This window comes from Colletotrichum gloeosporioides, assembly GCF_011800055.1.
Source record: "Colletotrichum gloeosporioides strain Lc1 chromosome Unknown consensus_89, whole genome shotgun sequence".
In the NCBI taxonomy this organism is placed as follows: Eukaryota; Fungi; Ascomycota; class Sordariomycetes; order Glomerellales; family Glomerellaceae; genus Colletotrichum; species Colletotrichum gloeosporioides.
In genome coordinates, this window is record NW_025544734.1 from 62,570 (window position 1) to 79,029 (window position 16,460).

The 16,460-nt window shown below is 53.4% G+C and overlaps 4 protein-coding genes across 4 annotated transcripts; 2 read left to right on the plus strand and 2 right to left on the minus strand.

Annotated features, from left to right (window-relative positions):
• Nucleotides 1–77: 77 nt before the first annotated feature.
• GCG54_00010609 (uncharacterized protein) lies at nt 78–1,460 on the plus strand (the record flags this gene model as incomplete). Its single annotated transcript, XM_045410529.1, has 1 exon — nt 78–1,460. One exon carries the CDS (start codon nt 78–80, stop codon nt 1,458–1,460), a length of 1,383 nt encoding a protein of 460 aa, XP_045258097.1.
• Nucleotides 1,461–3,946: 2,486 nt separating this feature from the next.
• On the plus strand, nt 3,947–4,459 carry GCG54_00010610 (uncharacterized protein; the record flags this gene model as incomplete). The annotated part of the gene is made up of 2 exons (XM_045410530.1): nt 3,947–4,242; nt 4,303–4,459. The coding sequence occupies 2 exons, from the start codon at nt 3,947–3,949 to the stop codon at nt 4,457–4,459; spliced, it is 453 nt and encodes a 150-aa protein (XP_045258098.1).
• Nucleotides 4,460–4,876: 417 nt separating this feature from the next.
• GCG54_00010611 (Serine/threonine-protein kinase/endoribonuclease IRE1) lies at nt 4,877–8,530 on the minus strand (the record flags this gene model as incomplete). The annotated part of the gene is made up of 1 exon (XM_045410531.1): nt 4,877–8,530. The coding sequence occupies one exon, from the start codon at nt 8,528–8,530 to the stop codon at nt 4,877–4,879; it is 3,654 nt and encodes a 1,217-aa protein (XP_045258099.1).
• Nucleotides 8,531–13,800: 5,270 nt separating this feature from the next.
• Nucleotides 13,801–15,017, minus strand: GCG54_00010612 (Neutral protease 2-like; the record flags this gene model as incomplete). Its single annotated transcript, XM_045410532.1, has 3 exons — nt 13,801–13,971; nt 14,028–14,734; nt 14,786–15,017. The coding sequence occupies 3 exons, from the start codon at nt 15,015–15,017 to the stop codon at nt 13,801–13,803; spliced, it is 1,110 nt and encodes a 369-aa protein (XP_045258100.1).
• Nucleotides 15,018–16,460: the final 1,443 nt, after the last annotated feature.

Below are 16,460 nucleotides of genomic sequence, written 5' to 3' on the forward strand. Positions count from 1 at the left end.
CAGCCGTCCAAAAGGGTGGACCCAGACGTCTCCGAGTTATAGTTCCAGCAGATGGGCCGGGGCCAGACCTCTGCAAGATGCTCATGTCGGCACTTGTATCCGGATATCCGAGCCCTGTGATCGTCAACTGGGGAAGAGACTTTCACAAATCGCCTGGGTGGTTTGGTGGCTCTCACTTAGGCAAGATCGACGGCACACTTGAGTTCCTTGATGCCATCACATCAGACCAGGCACCTAAGGACGAACGTCTCGGCCCGGATGATCTGATCCTTGTGGTCGACGCTTACGACCTTTGGTTTCAGCTGCCACCGTCCTTGCTCATTCGCAGGTACATGGCACAGAATTTCGCCGCAGAAGAGCGCATCCGCAAGCAGTGGGGCATCTCGACCCCCTGGTTCTCGTCCAACAAGACGGAATTCGTCCCCAAGCAGTCCATCATCATCTCTACTCAGAAGAAGTGCTGGCCCAAGCCCGACCTTGGTTCCGATCCTCACTGTGATGAGCTGCCGGAGTCGCCTGCGCGCGAAGATCTGTATGGCCCGCACACCGATGAGGACCCTGAGCAGTTTCATGACGTTCGCCCGCGCTACGTCAACAGTGGCAGCTTCATGGGTCCTGTCGGAGACATGCGTCGCTTGCTTCGTCGTGCTCAGGAAAAGGTCGAGGAGAAGCGCGCTGCAGGCATCAACATCTTTAGTGATCAAGGCATCTTTGCAGAGATGTTTGGCGAGCAAGAGATGTGGCGGGCCTCCAAACGGAGATACCATGCTTCCGGGAAAATCATCCAAGACGCCGAACTTGAGATTGAAGCCGACCATTTCGACTACGGTATCGGCCTTGACTACATCCAAGATCTATTCACTCCGACCGTCTTTGAAGAGGACGATGGCGAATACGTCATTTTGAGGAATACCACCGCACTTCAAAAAGCGGCTGAAGATCGAGTGATCATTCCTCCTCGAGTATACGGTGTGCCCGAGGATATGCTTGGGATTCGCACACCTTTGTCCGAGGCAGGAATAGACACTCAAGCGGACTGGGCAGACCTGCCTCTCTATACCGACTTTTGGAGCACTTCCGTCCCAGCCATTGTGCATCACAACGCACATCGCAATGGTCTCAAGGGTCAAAGGCTTTCTGGGTGGTGGAAAGAGACATGGTTTTTTCCGCACCTCCGGCGTCTGCTGGAGTTGCACTCTCAACCCAAGTCTCTAGAGCCGCTCTTCAAGGTCTCTGGGCAGAACGGTGCAAAGGATCTCTCGTTCTGGGCGCCAGCAGCGGATGCCACGAAGCGAAATACACGCATCTTTGATAAAGAAAAATTGAAGGATGCAGGGCTGCCGGAGTCCGATTGGGATGGCTTGTGCATCAAAGAGGGTCATGAAGATTGGTGGAGTGAGATCTTGCAGGATGACGAAGGTCCCCTCCACGTCGGAGGTTCCACGGCATCCGAATCATAGCGTCTTCGGAGATGTAAGAAGTTGATGCGGTTAGAGCTGGTGTAGGGGTCTCTTTTTTTCTTTTTTCTTTTTTTTTTTGTATTATATCATAGCTGGTTCTTTACACCGTCTTGTAAAATATGATTGATCTGATTGTCTAGTTGTCCATTTATTAACTGAGTAAATCATGCGGATAGTTTTGTCGTGAGGAAAAGCGTCTCTTCTCACTCGTCAACCGTTTTATTATTTTATCTTATTACTGCTTCAATGTCGCCGAGCGTATAAAAAAACAATGTCTTTAACCAAAAGATATATCTTCTATCTGATCGCCTCCTTCTATCTGTTTTTGAGTACTACGTTAGCTAGATTACATGCTACCTCCGATTGAGTAGTATAGAGAATCATCGACGGCAGTATATTAATGATGGATTGTTCAATCCTGGGCTGTATCCACGCGAGTCTTGGCTATCTGGACAGGCTTGAGCTAGCACAAGGGCGCTAATAAGAAGAGGGAAACGGTTCGTTCGGTAACAGAGCATCTTTCCTAATGTTCTCATCCATCCACAGGGTTTTGCTATCCAGGCGGATACTTCTAGCTCACCAGGCGATAGGTACCTGTGTTAGGTCTTGTAAGGTAATTATCTTCTGTTTTAGTATTGTTTTTATTTTATTAGTTCTTTCTGTGACGTTCGTTCTCTCACTCTTCTTCTTATTGTTGTCTCTGTTGCCGTTTATATCTCTGTTGTCATCGCCATCCTGGTCGCCGTTACTTGTGCCTAGTAACCGCCCACATATCTAGAGATATTCCCGAGCAGCCAAACTGTATCCGTGTGCTTCATTTATGTAAACTCGGCATACACGATGGGTTTCTGGGTTAGGTATGGCCGTACCACACCTTAAGGGTAAAGCAGTCATTTGAACGTCGATCGTGGAGATCCACGCACTTGTGCTTCGTTCCAGTATTCCTGCGTGAATGCCTTAACTCAGACAGCACATAGTACAGATCGTAAACCGTTTGCAGCCAGTGGTGTAATCCTGCACTAAATATAAGCTCATACAACCATGGGATTGGAGTGTATCATGGGTCAACAGTCCACTTGTAAGGGTTATGCGCAGTCAGTTTATCCGCGGTAGCAAACGGCATTGACCCAGAGCGTTGGGCACAACAGCTGCCCAGCGCAACTACAAGGGCTACATCACCAGCACGTGAAATATTGACAACTCTTGCTACAGATGCCGAGCCTCTCAGGTTTATGTGTACGCGCGCCTCAGTACGCCAATGATTGCAGTGGTCTTAGCCCCGTGGCCCTTGTGCTTTGTGGTAGTACAGATGCAATGCATGATGACATCCACAAGAGCCTTGCATTCCAATAGAACGTTATCTTTCGAAGGTTTGCCCTGAAGATGCCGGACGTGTTAACTCGAACGATACGAGCATCGAAAGTCTTGGCTGCAGGTGTGTAGCTCCCCCCGGCGCCAACCACCCCTACCCCGTTTTGATGTTGGCCTGCGTAGCTTTAATGCACTGTTGAACGGCAGCTGTCGTCCGGGAATATAATTTGGTCTTAGACACGAGAAGCTCTTCTATTAAGTCAGGACCTCTTTGCGTACGCCCAGCTTCGAAAGCAAAAGAGAAAGCAATCAGGCTTGCAATTCTTTCCTCTTGCTGAATTTCCGTGTCAATGAAGCAGGCAAGTTGACATTCAACTCGTCATTCCCTTCGCGCAGCCTTGCGTCATTCTGATCATCTCGGAAAGAGCCAGTATACCAAACAAAACCCATCACAAGACCCTATCTGTGGATAACTGACCACGCTCGCAGGCTGAAAAAAGGCTCTCATCCCAGAGGGGTTCGAATCCTCTTCCGAATCAGGTCGTTCAAACCCACTTAACCTCGTGCAGCTCTTGGCCTTTCCCATCCAGCAAAAGCGGTGGTGGGGGGAGGAAGGGGATCGACAGGGAACACGAGGTGCTGGTGTGCTATTTCGAGGCCATCTAGGCAGCAGCATTTAGAGCACTACCTTTCCCGCCGGAAGGATTCGACTGCCGGAACGGGCAACCAAAACGCCGCAAACCACCAAAGAAGCAGTGGACTGTACAGCATCGTCTTGCATTCCCACTGCATCGTTCGCGAAACTCAATTGGTGGGCAGGGGAGTTCGTGAGTAGTGCCTTAACAACGATGCAGTGACACGCGTTCACCTACCCCATGTTTCACCGTGGGAATAACAACTTGGATCAGACGTGATTGGAGGGACGGAGATGCAGTCCGGTTGGTTGTCGAGATAACAAGCCTCGCGACTCAAGAGTCTATTTGAATGCTCTGTTTCCCGCGTTGTCGAAGCCTCTTCAAACCATCAACAATCGCTACTCACCCTCGACATCACATTCGTTTACACATATCCAACAAAGCTTTAGTTGAAAGCACCTATGCACAAGACCGGTACGTTCCCGATCGAGGTTCCTCAATCTCTTCCATCTTCACACTAACACCATCATCGTAGACATCATGGCCGACACCCAGAACCCCGAGGACCAATCCGGCATCCGGTCTCCCTTGCCTCTCTACCAATCCATCCGCACTCCCCCCTCGACAATCACCCACCATACCGGCGGCTGCAACGGCAGCCACTGCCAGACGACCTTTGTCCAGCCATGCCACCATGGAGAATCCGTCGGCGAAGGCTCCCGGTCCAACATGGTGCCTCTGCCCATGCTGGGTCGATTCCCGGCTCTTGTCGAATGCCCCGGCTGCAAGGGCGTTGCTCCCACCACCACCGAGCACACCATTGGAAAGGGTACTCAGTGAGTTTCACAGGCTGATCCTACCGCTGGATAATACCCAGTTGGCTGACACGATACCAGCTGGATGGCCGTCATGTTCTTCTGCACAACCGGCGTTGGCGTGTTCATCCCCTACTCCATGAAGCCCTTCAAGAACGTCCGCCACAACTGCATGCGCTGCGGACGTACCCTCGCTACCAACCGATTCGGCGGTGGAACCAAGGCTCACTTGATGTAATGGGCGGAACGACATTGGGTTTTGACATTCCCCTCATCTGATTGACTACGGGAAATATACGCGGCAACAATACGACCTAGTGCCTCTGGCAGGCACGTCGAGTTCTGGATCCAGGACTCCTAATCTCTTCTGTTTAGAAACGAGTCAAACGGCAGATAAATTAGTACTCTCAAAGCAAGCTTGCACCAACTTCAAGATCTAGTGATTGTGCCTTACTTGTTGATGTTACAGCTCCTGGCTTTGGCTAAGCGTCTCCATGTATAAGAGGTGTGTGGCATGGGCGGACTAGTCTAGTGTGGACATCAAATAGGTCTTCACTGATGCGATTGAAACATTACGGGCAAGACAAAGGCATATGCAAAGGCAGCAGAAGACGAGGTTCGAGAGGAAAACAGAACGCTTCAATTTTAAAAGACTTTAGAGACCCTGTGGCTCATAATACTCCTTAAACCTATCAGATTGGTCCCATTCAACGGTCCAGATAAGCTCCCAACAGTCAATAAGCAGTCGAGGAAACCGTACGCCCCAGAACGACAGATACCCATCCGGCAATGGGCCAACAGCCTTTTTCAACGAATCCGACATGTCCTCGTAGTGGTTCTTCTTGTTGCGCAGGGCGCGCAACAGATCAAGCATCTTCGAACCCGTGTATTTACGTTGCTTGCCCAGAGAGTCGACAAACTCACGCGGTAACTGGCGGAGGAAATCACCCTTGGTGATTTCTGGCGCATATTCCTCCATCTTCTGCAACGGCCCGCTTGGGGGGTCTCTGGGCTCCTTCTCGAAAGAGTCGGACACATCGCAGAGGAATGCGAGACGTTTTTTGGCGGGCCAGAAGAAGGGGTGAGCCAAGACTTCGCGCGCCGTTGGCCGCTCTTTGGGCTCAGCATTCAACATCCAGCCTATGAGATGCTTGGCTTCAGGAGCAACATCACCGAGCGAATCCAACGGCGAGAGGTTGAAGTTGCCTTTGCGAATATTGACCTCTCTCATGTAGCGGTCGCCACAGTCAAAGGGATGCAGACCGTTGGTCAGGACGTAGAAGAAGACCAAGCCCAGGCTGAAGATGTCGATGGAGCGGGTGGCACGGCGTCCAGAAACCATGTCGGAGCCAACGAGAATCGAGCCGGAGCCACTGTTGATGCTGTCAACCATGGCGGTGTGGTTCGCATCGTCATCCAGCAACAATTCCGGGGCTCGCCAACCAGAGGTACCAGCAGCGCGACCGGTCGTTGCGCCAAACGACGACTGGCCACCTTCCAACTTCTTGCACAGACCAAAGTCGGAAACCAGAAGGCGGGGCTTGCCGTGCTTGTCGACGTTGACCAAAATGTTCTGGGGCTTCAGGTCGCGGTGAACGATGCGAAGCTGGTGCAAGTGGTTGATTCCGTTCGTGATTTGGTACAAAACACCGGGAATGTCGGCCTTGCCTGCTTGTGCCAGCTTTCCAAAGTGATGGGGCTGCTCGACGACATCAGCGAGGGATGCAGCGCATCGCTCAAGGGCAATGTACAAGAAACCGTCTCTGACTTGCTGAGCGTAGTAACGAATGACATTGGGATGGTCGTCACTTTCCCTCAGCAGCCTGGTTTCCTGGGAAGCGATATCGTAGAACTGAATCAACATGCGCTTCACAGCAACCTCACGTCCGTCAAACTTGCCAGCGAAAACAAGAGTGCCGTTGCTGCCAGTGCCGAGCTGATTGTCGGTGTCGACCTCGATATTTCCCATACGAATGATCGGGCCGGAAACCGCTTGCATGTCGTTCGTGACTGTGACAACATCGGGCTCCAATTGGGTCACCTGACCTCCCAGCTTCTTGGCCTTGTTGACGGCGTCTTCCACAGACTGTGGTGGGTCGTCATCGCGGGACTGTGATGCCTCTTCCCGCTTTTTGCCCTTGCGGTGCTTAGTGCCACCGCGTCGTCCGCGGTGAGCCGGCTTCTTCTTCTTAACTTCAGGGGTTCCAGGCTCTGGCGGTGTCAACGATTGGTCGCTGGGGGCGGCGGCTGGCTTGGGGGTCGACGCCCCCGACCTGTCAGGTTGTGGGGGTGGTGCCTCACGGGCCGCGGCGGGTGCCTCGGCCTCGGCCTTGTCAACAGGGGCCTCTTCAACCTTAGGTTCAGGGGCAGGCTCCTCGATTTTGGGGATGTTCTCCGCAGTCGCGGGCGGCACGACCTGGTCATGAACCGTGGGCTCTGGCGTCACGGTGTCGCCGTTGTCCTCGGTGTCTGTGGTCTCCTCCCACTTGTACCATTTCGTTGTCTTGGCCTTGTACCAGCGACGCAGGTCTTTCTGGTAGAGGAATAAGAGAGAGGCGACGAGAAGGATGAAGATGGGGTTGGAGAAGAAGTCGATGAAGCTGTTTGACACCTGCTGCGGGATTTGCTTGACCTTGTTCACGATCGTCGTTTCGACAGGCTCATACTCTTCGTCTGGCTGAGGCGTGGGCACAGGCAGCACCGAGTCGTTCTCGGGGTCCACGTCGATGACATCCTGCCGACCTGGCAGACTAGGGGTTTGGTAGATCTTGCCTTTGTGGACGGCATCCATGTTGTGGGTTCCAATCATGGCCCTGATTCGCTGGGTCTCGTTCATCTTCTCCCATGGGTGGCCGAGCTGGAGCCAGTCGGGCTCCGAAGTCTTGGCCGTGGGAGCAAGCACCATCAGAGGATATGAACGACCTGAAAGGGCATACCAGTTTCCTGTTTCGGTCTGGTTTACAAAAATTCGTTGGTTTCTGACGCGAGCGATGGACTCGTCTTTAGCCGGTGGAACGGGCTGTGGGAGGACGATCAGGTCGGGGTTGCTCTCGGGAAGCACTCCCCACGGCCGACAGACATCGAAGACCTTGACCACTGGGGCGGGGAATTTTTCGCTGCAGAACAATCCCTCCTCGGGTCGGTCGTGTTCAAAGTTGTCTCGGCTATAGTCGAGGCCGTAAACTCGGCCATCGTGTCTAGTGGTATGATAACGATTGTCGATAGACTGATGGTATTGATTCAACAGGTCCCAGTCGTTGGTGTTGGGGGTCCAGTCGAAGTATTTCAGAGACGCAATCTGTCGGCCGTCTTTCCGAGCGATGCCGACCTCGTACTCGGTGCGGCCGAGCGTGATTGTGCCTGTGGAGCTGCACTCCTCGTTGTTTTGGTCGTACAACGCGTTGGGGCGCAGGCAGCTCTCGGCCTCGTTGACGTGCGAGCCGCCAGATCCGAACCACTTCAGTACTCTGCCGGTGGCGGCGTCGAGGGTTATCATTGTCGTCTTCTTTGTGCCGGTGTAGACGATGGGCGGGTTGTCGAGGGCAGACGCGCCCTCGTCGACCATCTGCTTCATGGTCAAGCCGGTGGACAACAGCCTGGGCTCGCTGGCACCGGGGACCCAGTAGTAGATATCTCCGTCGCGGTTTGGCTCAATGGCCCAGACGTAGTGGTCGATGAAGTTGTAGTCGTCGTCGAGTTCGGACGCGTTGAGGCGGAAGTGTTTTGTTTCCACCATGGACTGGTCGACCTCGAGATGCCAACGCTCGCGGGCGGTAAAGCGGTCGCTGGCATATAGGTGTCCGTCGACGGTCGCCAAGAGGACAAAGTCTTCTACTTCCCAGTCCTTCAGACTCCGCGCATGGTGCTGCGTAGAGATCCCGTTGGCCCCGGCAACACGGGACACAATGGGTCGATGTCCAGAAGGAGATGGTGCTCTCACGGACTGAGCCGGAGCCAAAGTTGCGACGGCGCTCGCATCGTTAGGAATAATTATAGATTCGGGGGTGTTCCGACGGTTGTTGAGTTGTTCTTTGGAAGACGTGACGGTCTTCTTGCGTCGTTGAGACACGGCAGCATTGTCGGCCTCAAGAGTGGCAGCCCAGTTGCGGGCTGCTTCGGGGTTTATGTCGTGTATGCCCTCATGTTGGCTGCTCCCGGGGGCAGGCTGTTGGACCCTCGGGAGGGCGTCGATGGGTTGTTGTTGGGCATCGGCGAGTGGGATGCAGGAGATGACGAGGACTGCTAGAGCAAGCAGGTAGGTCCGCTGGTTGGCGCCGCGCCTCCCTTCACGAGGCGGGCGTCGCAGCATGGTCGATTTGTCGTGATGCGGGAGGGATTTACATCAACGCTTCCCAGTCGTTGTCGTGATGCAGGCGAGACATAGGAGCAGTGGTGTAGGCGGTGGGAGCGGCGGTTGTGGTCGTGGTGGTGACGCTGGCGATGATGGTTCGAGTGCAGCGGAGGGCGTGGACCATGTGAAGGTGGGTTGGTTGGGCTAGCGAACTAAATCGGGCCCAGGCACAGGTACGGCGAATACAGACAGCAGACGCAGATGGGCCGCTGTGGGGTGGGATATGTATTCGGATGGATCAAAAGGTGATGCTGGCGATGAAAGAAAGGCACCGTGAAGTGTCGGGGAGGGGAGGTTGAAGGTTGCAGAAGAGAGAGCGGGAGGGCGGGAAGGACCTGAGTCTGAGTCTGGGTGGAAGTGGTGGTTTCCTCGGAAAGAGGGAGGGTTTGACTGCTACTTGCTGGGTTACTGCCTCTTCTGTTTTTTTGCGCCGGGCCTTGTCAGCTCTGTGGTTTTTTCGCTTTTTTTTTGGCTGAAGCACACGCCGCCCACTGTCGTCAGTCAGCCAGCCCGAAGCTGGATGGTAGGTACCTACCCTCAGCCAGCACGCAACTGAGTGAGCAGGTAAGGTGCCACAGGGTGGTTGCTGTCGGCCGGGTGGTTTCTTGGTTGTTGTGGGCAAGTAGCTTTGGGCGGTGAAAAAGGCGGAAAGATACCTTGGTGGCACCCCAATAAACGACTGGACGGGACGGCTGGGTCTGCAGCTGGGCAGTTGGTGCTGGAGGCGTGGCTTTGCTCTGGCGTGTGCCGTGTGGTGGAAGGCAAGGGAAGCAGTTAGCACCGGCGGGACTCGTACCACACCATGGCTGCACGGGCTGACGAGGATCAGGTCTGGAAGGGGGGGCCGAAGGGAACTGTGGGCACCTCAGGGGAAGAGGAAACACACTGGAAGGCGCAGGGGCCTGACCGGACGGTGTGCAGACGGTCTGTTACGGTGCGTCCACGTACAGTCTTTCTGCGAAGCGACACCGTCCAGCCCCACCATTCCCGTCAAGCGAACCCCACCCGCTGTCGGCCAGCCAGCCAGTCAGATGGAGGCGTTGCTCCCCCAGTTTCGAAAGGGAGGAGACGGCCACAGGCACAGGACAGCCCATCGCATTCTGGGACGCCCCTTGGGGTCCTAAAACTGTGGCAAACTAAAATCGCGGGGTTTTTTGCCCATCACTCTCCCTCCAACTCCTGCTGCTGACGACTGACCCCAAAACCAAAAAAGTCCACCACTTGAACACTGGAGATGGGGTGATGTGCGGGTATGAAGACGTCAATCATGATATCGATCATCATGCACATACATTCAACAACACCAAACGGACTTGACAAGACCTCGCAACCAAGCAAACACACAAACTTGAAGAAAGGTCGGCAAGTTCAAATTTCCAGATTCAGGGTCTTGTTAGGGCTCCGGCTCCCGAACCCTTAAAGCCAGCCCCCCCTACCCATCCTTCTCTGGGCTTGGCTGGAATGTCCCAGACCACTGGCTGAGCAGAGACTCCGAGCTACCTAGCGGCCGGTGTCGCAAGGTTCAGTGTTCCAGCACCAGCAGAGAATGTTCAACACTTTCCCTTCTCTCTGCTATCCGTACCTTACTTTGTCGGTCAAGAATGATCCACACCACGGCAAACATGATCCATCCTGGAACTCAGTCCGAACTGGCCTCCCCGACCCCGACACTGGAAGTCTGGGTTCACTTCAACCTGTGGCTGTCTGGGTTGAGGGAGCAAGTGGGTTCTTCATCCACACGCGTGTGGACGCTAGGCCGGCAAATCGGAGGCCATCCACAACCTGGGCAGCTGCATCATCTTCTGTCTGCTCTCCAGCGTCTACACTGCTCGCCTCGGCATCCTCGATCCTGCAGCGGATCTTTGGCCAACTCTGTCAGTGCGAACGCCCATCCCGACTATCCCTCGCTATTGTCGACCGCATCGCTGATCGAGCCGTGATTGCGTCAATTGCGTGAGACGATCAGACACAGTGGCCTCAGCTAGGAAGATGACGGACTCTGTCGCCTAGTCCCTACTATGCAGTAGATTGGTCGTCATGTCGGCTGTTCCTGCAGCTCGTTCGTCACTGGTCCGCGGCATTAGCCTAACCCGCAGCCGCCAGGTTGAACTCGACCGACTGGCAAGTGGGTGCAAAATTAGAGCGCAGTCTGGACATTGAGCAGAATAAGTCCAGCATCTACACAACAGCGTAAACTCGCTCAAAAATTCCGTTTTAATACTCGAAAAGTTTTATTAGTCGAGAAGTATTTTCGAAGTATTATTTTAGTATTTTTCGAGGAATACGCGGAGGGGAGGTCGAGCAGGAAGTGCAGCTGGGGTACAAGAGTCTGCACTCTTTTTTTGCACCCGCATGACTGGATCAAGATGGAGGGGGGAGCGGCAGCGGGAAGCCGCCTATCACACTGTGTCATCCGCCTTAGTCATCTACCTCGAGCTCGATTTCGAGTTCACCAGCCCTCGCCACCCCCTGATACCTGTATGCCTGTACGGGCTATGTATCCGTACATCACCTCACATCATATCGCGCCAGCCTTCCTCGGCTTCCATCTCCAAAGAGACACTCGGACTCAGACTCGCCTTGCGAGTACGGATACAGCGCCTCACTCAGACATGCAGACATGCAAACACGCAAGACACGGCATCACAACTGAACCCCGGCCAAACCAAACCTTTCTTCTAGCGTTTGATCTCAAGCAAGGTACCGTTCAACGGGTGCAAGCACAACATTCGATCCACTGTCCGAGTCTCCCAATCTTCCCTTTCTTCTGGAACCTGACAAGTGACAAGACGAGACATCCCAGACATGACGCATTGCCTTCTCCCTACCTCCAAGTGGTGCAATGCTACCACAACTCTTCTTGGCTTCTTCCCGTCGTCCTGCTTCACACATTCGGACGGTGACGGATATTCCCTCCCTCTCGTCCGCTCGTCTGATATCCCTTACATCCCACACCCGTCGCGCGTAACCTTTTTTTGGACTTTATCAACAACAACAGCAAAGCCATGTTGCGGTAGCCATAGTGTGCTTCGGACCGCTCCCCCTCAGATTGACTGCGAGATCGTCGCACGATGCCCAAACTCTCTCCTGTCCCGTCAACAAAAGCCCGTCTGTGTGTTCCGCAAGCCGCCTCCCACCCGGGAACCTTCCAGCAAACTTTCCCACGCCTGTTCGTCTGCGCCCGCGGCCACACGCAAACCACAGACGACGCAGACGCGGTGCAAGTGCAAACCCTCTCGCGCGTGACTCGGTAGACTTTGACTCCTGCAGCCTCCAATGTATCATGCAGATGCACCTGTCGACGACACGCCTGACGCCTCATTTAATCAGAATATGTGCTCTCGCTCGCCGACATCATACAAGACGGTTTGTATCATCACCCACAAAGAGGTGGTGAGAGCTTGTACCACCACTCCAAGTTGAAGCACGCAACGGGGTACGCGGCATTCACCAGCCCACTTCACTCAACCCTCGTCTGCCGTTCTCCGCCGTTGGGCCCGAGAGCGAGGTCGCCGGAACAACCTGGTCCACCAAACGCCAGCGGGGCAACAGTGTGTGATTGATTCACCATCTCCCTCACCAGAAAAGACTGTGATCCATCTCAGGTTCAGGGCCATCTTCCGACCCGGGCCCCCAGCCCCCCTATGTCGCCAGGACCGGGATCGATACGACGTTATTTCAGACTTCTTCTACCCTTTAAGCCTAGCCACATCCAATTTATAGAGGTTTACGCTACACTATAAAAATTCTATTTATACTTTAATAGATACTTACTAAGTATTATAATACTATTTATAATAACTAGGAAAACTTTAATCTAAGTTTATAAGAATATTATTAATAACTTTAATAGCTTATAGATAACTTACTATATAAGGTTATATAGGAGGAAGAATATAGGTCTATTCTTCCTCTATTTATTAACTATCCTTAATAAGATTAATTTATTATAATTAAACTAGTTAAGATATTTATTACTAAATTAATAAACTAGAAAATAAAAGAGAAAGTTAATTTTATTACTTTTATAAAAAAGTATAAATAATATATTTAAATTACTATTAATAATATAAACCTTAATATTAGATCCCTAAATAAGTTTAAAGATAAGTACTACTACTAAATATTTATCTATTAAATTATAGTATACCTCTTCTCTTAATCTAATAAGGTCCAAAGTATTAAGGAGTACTAAAAGGACTAATAAAAACTCTATAAGAAACTTAGATATAATAAGTAAATAAGAAAAATTTAAGAAGAGCTTAATAAACTAAATAAATATAAAGAATATAAGAATAAAGTAATTATAGTAATCGCTATAATCCTCCCTAACTATTAAAGCCGAGAAAAGTAAAAGGAGAAGGGAAAAAGNGGGGGGGGGGGGATTATAAGGGTAACCTGCGTACTAGCAGAGTTTCCAAAAAGTACACTTTAATACACTATGTCATTTCACAGTGAAGTTATTTCAGACTTCTCTCGTCGCGGTGCCCGCAGCCCGCGCGCACGTGAAGTGATTTCCGCCGAGCAAGTCCCCGTAGTTCCGGCCCGCTCGAATATCAAAAATTCATTGCGCGATGGGTCCCCGTCGGAAGGTATCTTGCTCGCAATAAAAACGAGCTTTCCGGTCACAGAGAATGCCCCCGAATGCCGCGGCGCGCCATCGTGCAAATATTGACACTGAGGAAGCTCCAACGGCGGCGGTTTTGCTCCGCCCTTGAACATTGCGGCTGATGGCTTGCACGCAGCCATGCATGCCTCAACCTCCATCAAGCGCCACAAGAACTTGTCGTTAAAGCATTTTGCTCTTGTTCGTCACAAGCTTCGATTCACAATTGCCGCCCCCTTGATCGGCAACGATATCCGTTCGGATGAGCTTTTGAGGGCTGGATCGCTTAAATCGCGGTTGGAATGTTCAAGTGCAAGTCACCGGGTGCGAGCAAAAAGACTTGGGCCGTGTCAGGGTAGATGATTTTTATGTTCTTCTATCTCTAAAGGTGAAATGTCTATCGGGCGTGCCAAGAGAAATGTTTCCGGCCCCCATCAAGTCTAACTAAGTATTACTGATTAGATCCGCCCGCCTATGTACAGGGCAAGTATCGTGCCCCTGGCGTAGTCGGCAATGTCAATATAGACAGTTGAACGATCCTTTTTCTTTGTACAAAGGAAAACTCCAAGCAACACTCTCAACACTCGGTCAGACCCCTCGTCGCCAGATGCGCGTTCTGCACTTAGCAAGTCTTGCCAATGTTGACAGAGTTGGCAAAGAGGCAGTAGGTGTCGGCGTGGTTGTAGTTCTGCGCGGCAGTGAGCGCCTTGATGCCGGTGTAGCCATAGACGCCCCAGTCAAGAGTGCCCTTGATGAAGGTCAGGTGAGTCATCTCGTGAAGAGTAGTGGTAGACTGGCGAGGCTGTTAGTGACACGGCTTTAGAGAGAGTGTGATAGAGAGGCACATACCTGATCCTGAGCGTGGCAGGTGGAAGTGAGCGAGGGCAGAGCGCTGAAGTACAGAGGGCAGTTGACCATGTAGTTCTGCGAGGGGAGGGTGTAGGCCAGGACGCCGGGTCTGCAAGAGCTGTAGACGTCGGTGCAGTAGAGCTTGGAGACGGGGTTGGCGACGGCAAGCGCGGTGCCCTTGTTAGCCGCGAGGCGCGAGCCGCACTCGTTGGAGACCTTGCTGAAGGCGATGCTGATGTTGCGTCTGGTGGCCTGGTCGGTGGTCTTGAAGAACTCCATCGTCTTCTTGTCGTCGAGCATCACGGCGCGGGCGGCGTCCTTGGCGAGGTTGGTGCAGTGAGTGAGGGCGTTGTTGACGGCGGTGCTCTGGGCGGCGGTGCAGCCGGGCTGGACGGCGACGCGCTTGGCCTCGGCGTGGAAGTCGCGGCGGGTGATGGCGGCCTGGGTGCCGTTGACGTCCTTGATGTGGAGGGTGTTGGACTTGAAGGGCACCCAGCTGGTGAGCTCGGTGGAGTCGCCCGTTGCGCACCGCATGCCGCCCTTGGCGGTGACGTTGAAGTCACCGCCCGAGCTCAGATCGTGCAACTCGGCGATGTCGATGGTGCGGTCGACAGTTTGCTGGGCCTCAATAACCATGTAGGAATCGTCGGTGATCATGCTGGGAGGGGCGATGCGAAGGCGGACACCCTCGAAAGGAACTCGCACGCCTGTTCATGTCTTAGTCTCAGATCATGTATAGGATGGGAGAGGAAACTCACCATTGGTGGAGACGACCACCTTCTCAACGGGAGCGTCGTCCAGGATACTTCCGGGGACAAAGCACCTCAACGTCTCATTGCCATTGTTGGTGATGGTGAGTTGGGCGGTGGTTGTGTCGGGCTCGTGGGTAAGGATGGTCGTGATGTTCGTTGAGGTGGTGTTGTTCTGGTTGTCGACAGGGCCGGCTGCGACCAGAGCACCGAAGAGGGCAAGAGCGGCGAAGGACTTCATCTTGACTGTTGAAATCGGCGGTTGTTGAGGCGTCGAGAGTCGAAGAGTTGAGAGTGTTGTTGGAGTTGAGTGTGATGATCCAAAAGAGAAGTTGTCGAGAGGCTGGAATGCATCTTGCTCTTATATCGAATCAATCCAATGCATCTTCGCACTTGAGATACTACAGCTGAGCGTGAGGAACTGCCGCTCAATGCGGACGACAAAGATGGAGCACATCGGGACTCAAGCCACCAGAAGCTGGTAAAGGGACTCCGTATGGAGGCTCAAGTGGGTGAGTGCTCAAGCGGCTAGACAGAGGAGGCGTCAAAAAGAGGCGCTCTGGCCAACCCGGCAGCCGGAGACGAGTATGTTGAGACGGAAGGCGTCTGCCATGGGCGAGCTAGAACTCGACATGGGGTGTCAACTGAGATCTACAGGGGACTGGAAGGAAGATGCCGTTCGTGGTGTGTAGTGTACTTGGGAAGTAGGGAAGAGGACGACGCAAACCGTCGTAGAGGATACCGTAAACGATGGAACAGGGTCCAAAAGTCGGCAAAGGCGCCCAGCCTTGGCTTTCAAGCCAGCAGACTACGGTTCCAGCGGAAGGGAAAGACAGCACAGGTAAGCCACAAACAACAGATGCGGATGCTTCATTGAGAGGGCGGACGCCTCTCAGAAAAGCCACTAGACCCAGATCCTGCTTGGCCTCTGTCTTCAGCGGCCGTCGAAGACAATGCGCGTGGACAGCGATGATCATGTCAACGGACAGTGTTGTCCCTGAAGATCACAGGCATTGGTACCTGGCTGGTGGGTGCGGTCCATGAGAGAGCCACGAGCTTCAGAAACTGCCGTCCTCCGCAAGAGAGGAAGATCTGCAGAGCCAGCTGCTCCGCCGAACAGCCGCCGTAGGCCCCGTCGGCGGGCCCTCAAGGGCCCACTCTGACCGCATGCGGCATCCGTACTCGCAGGCCATAAAGAAACGGGCCCCAGAGGCGCGGGGCCTGGTAGCCCTTTCCGCTACGCCAATAGCACCAAGCCCTGCTCCGAGGTCTCAAGAACAAGGGCTGTCTATGAGACAGGCGTAAGGGTGAGTTTGTTCTGGGTGGGCGCGAGACATGGTTCTGTACACGGCGACAATGAACGGCCACGCGTGATTGAAACATGTCGCCTGGAACAGAGCACTCGAACAGCCTTTGCTCTCGGGGTCCCAGAATACCGGTTTTCGGGAGTGACGAATTTCGTCTGCAATTTGGTCTAGTCTTCTCACTGGCTTGGCAAACTTATACGATATTTTTTCATCGGTATCAGTTGGTAAGACACATTCCGTGTCTCGGCCCTCCTCCGATGAGGCCCGGCAGGATACCGGAGCCATGTGGGTCGGCTCTGGCGCCGGGCCTCCGGGCCAGAAATCCACCAGTCACGATCGCGGACGGCCACTACCTTAGTCGACCTTCCCCTTTGGTG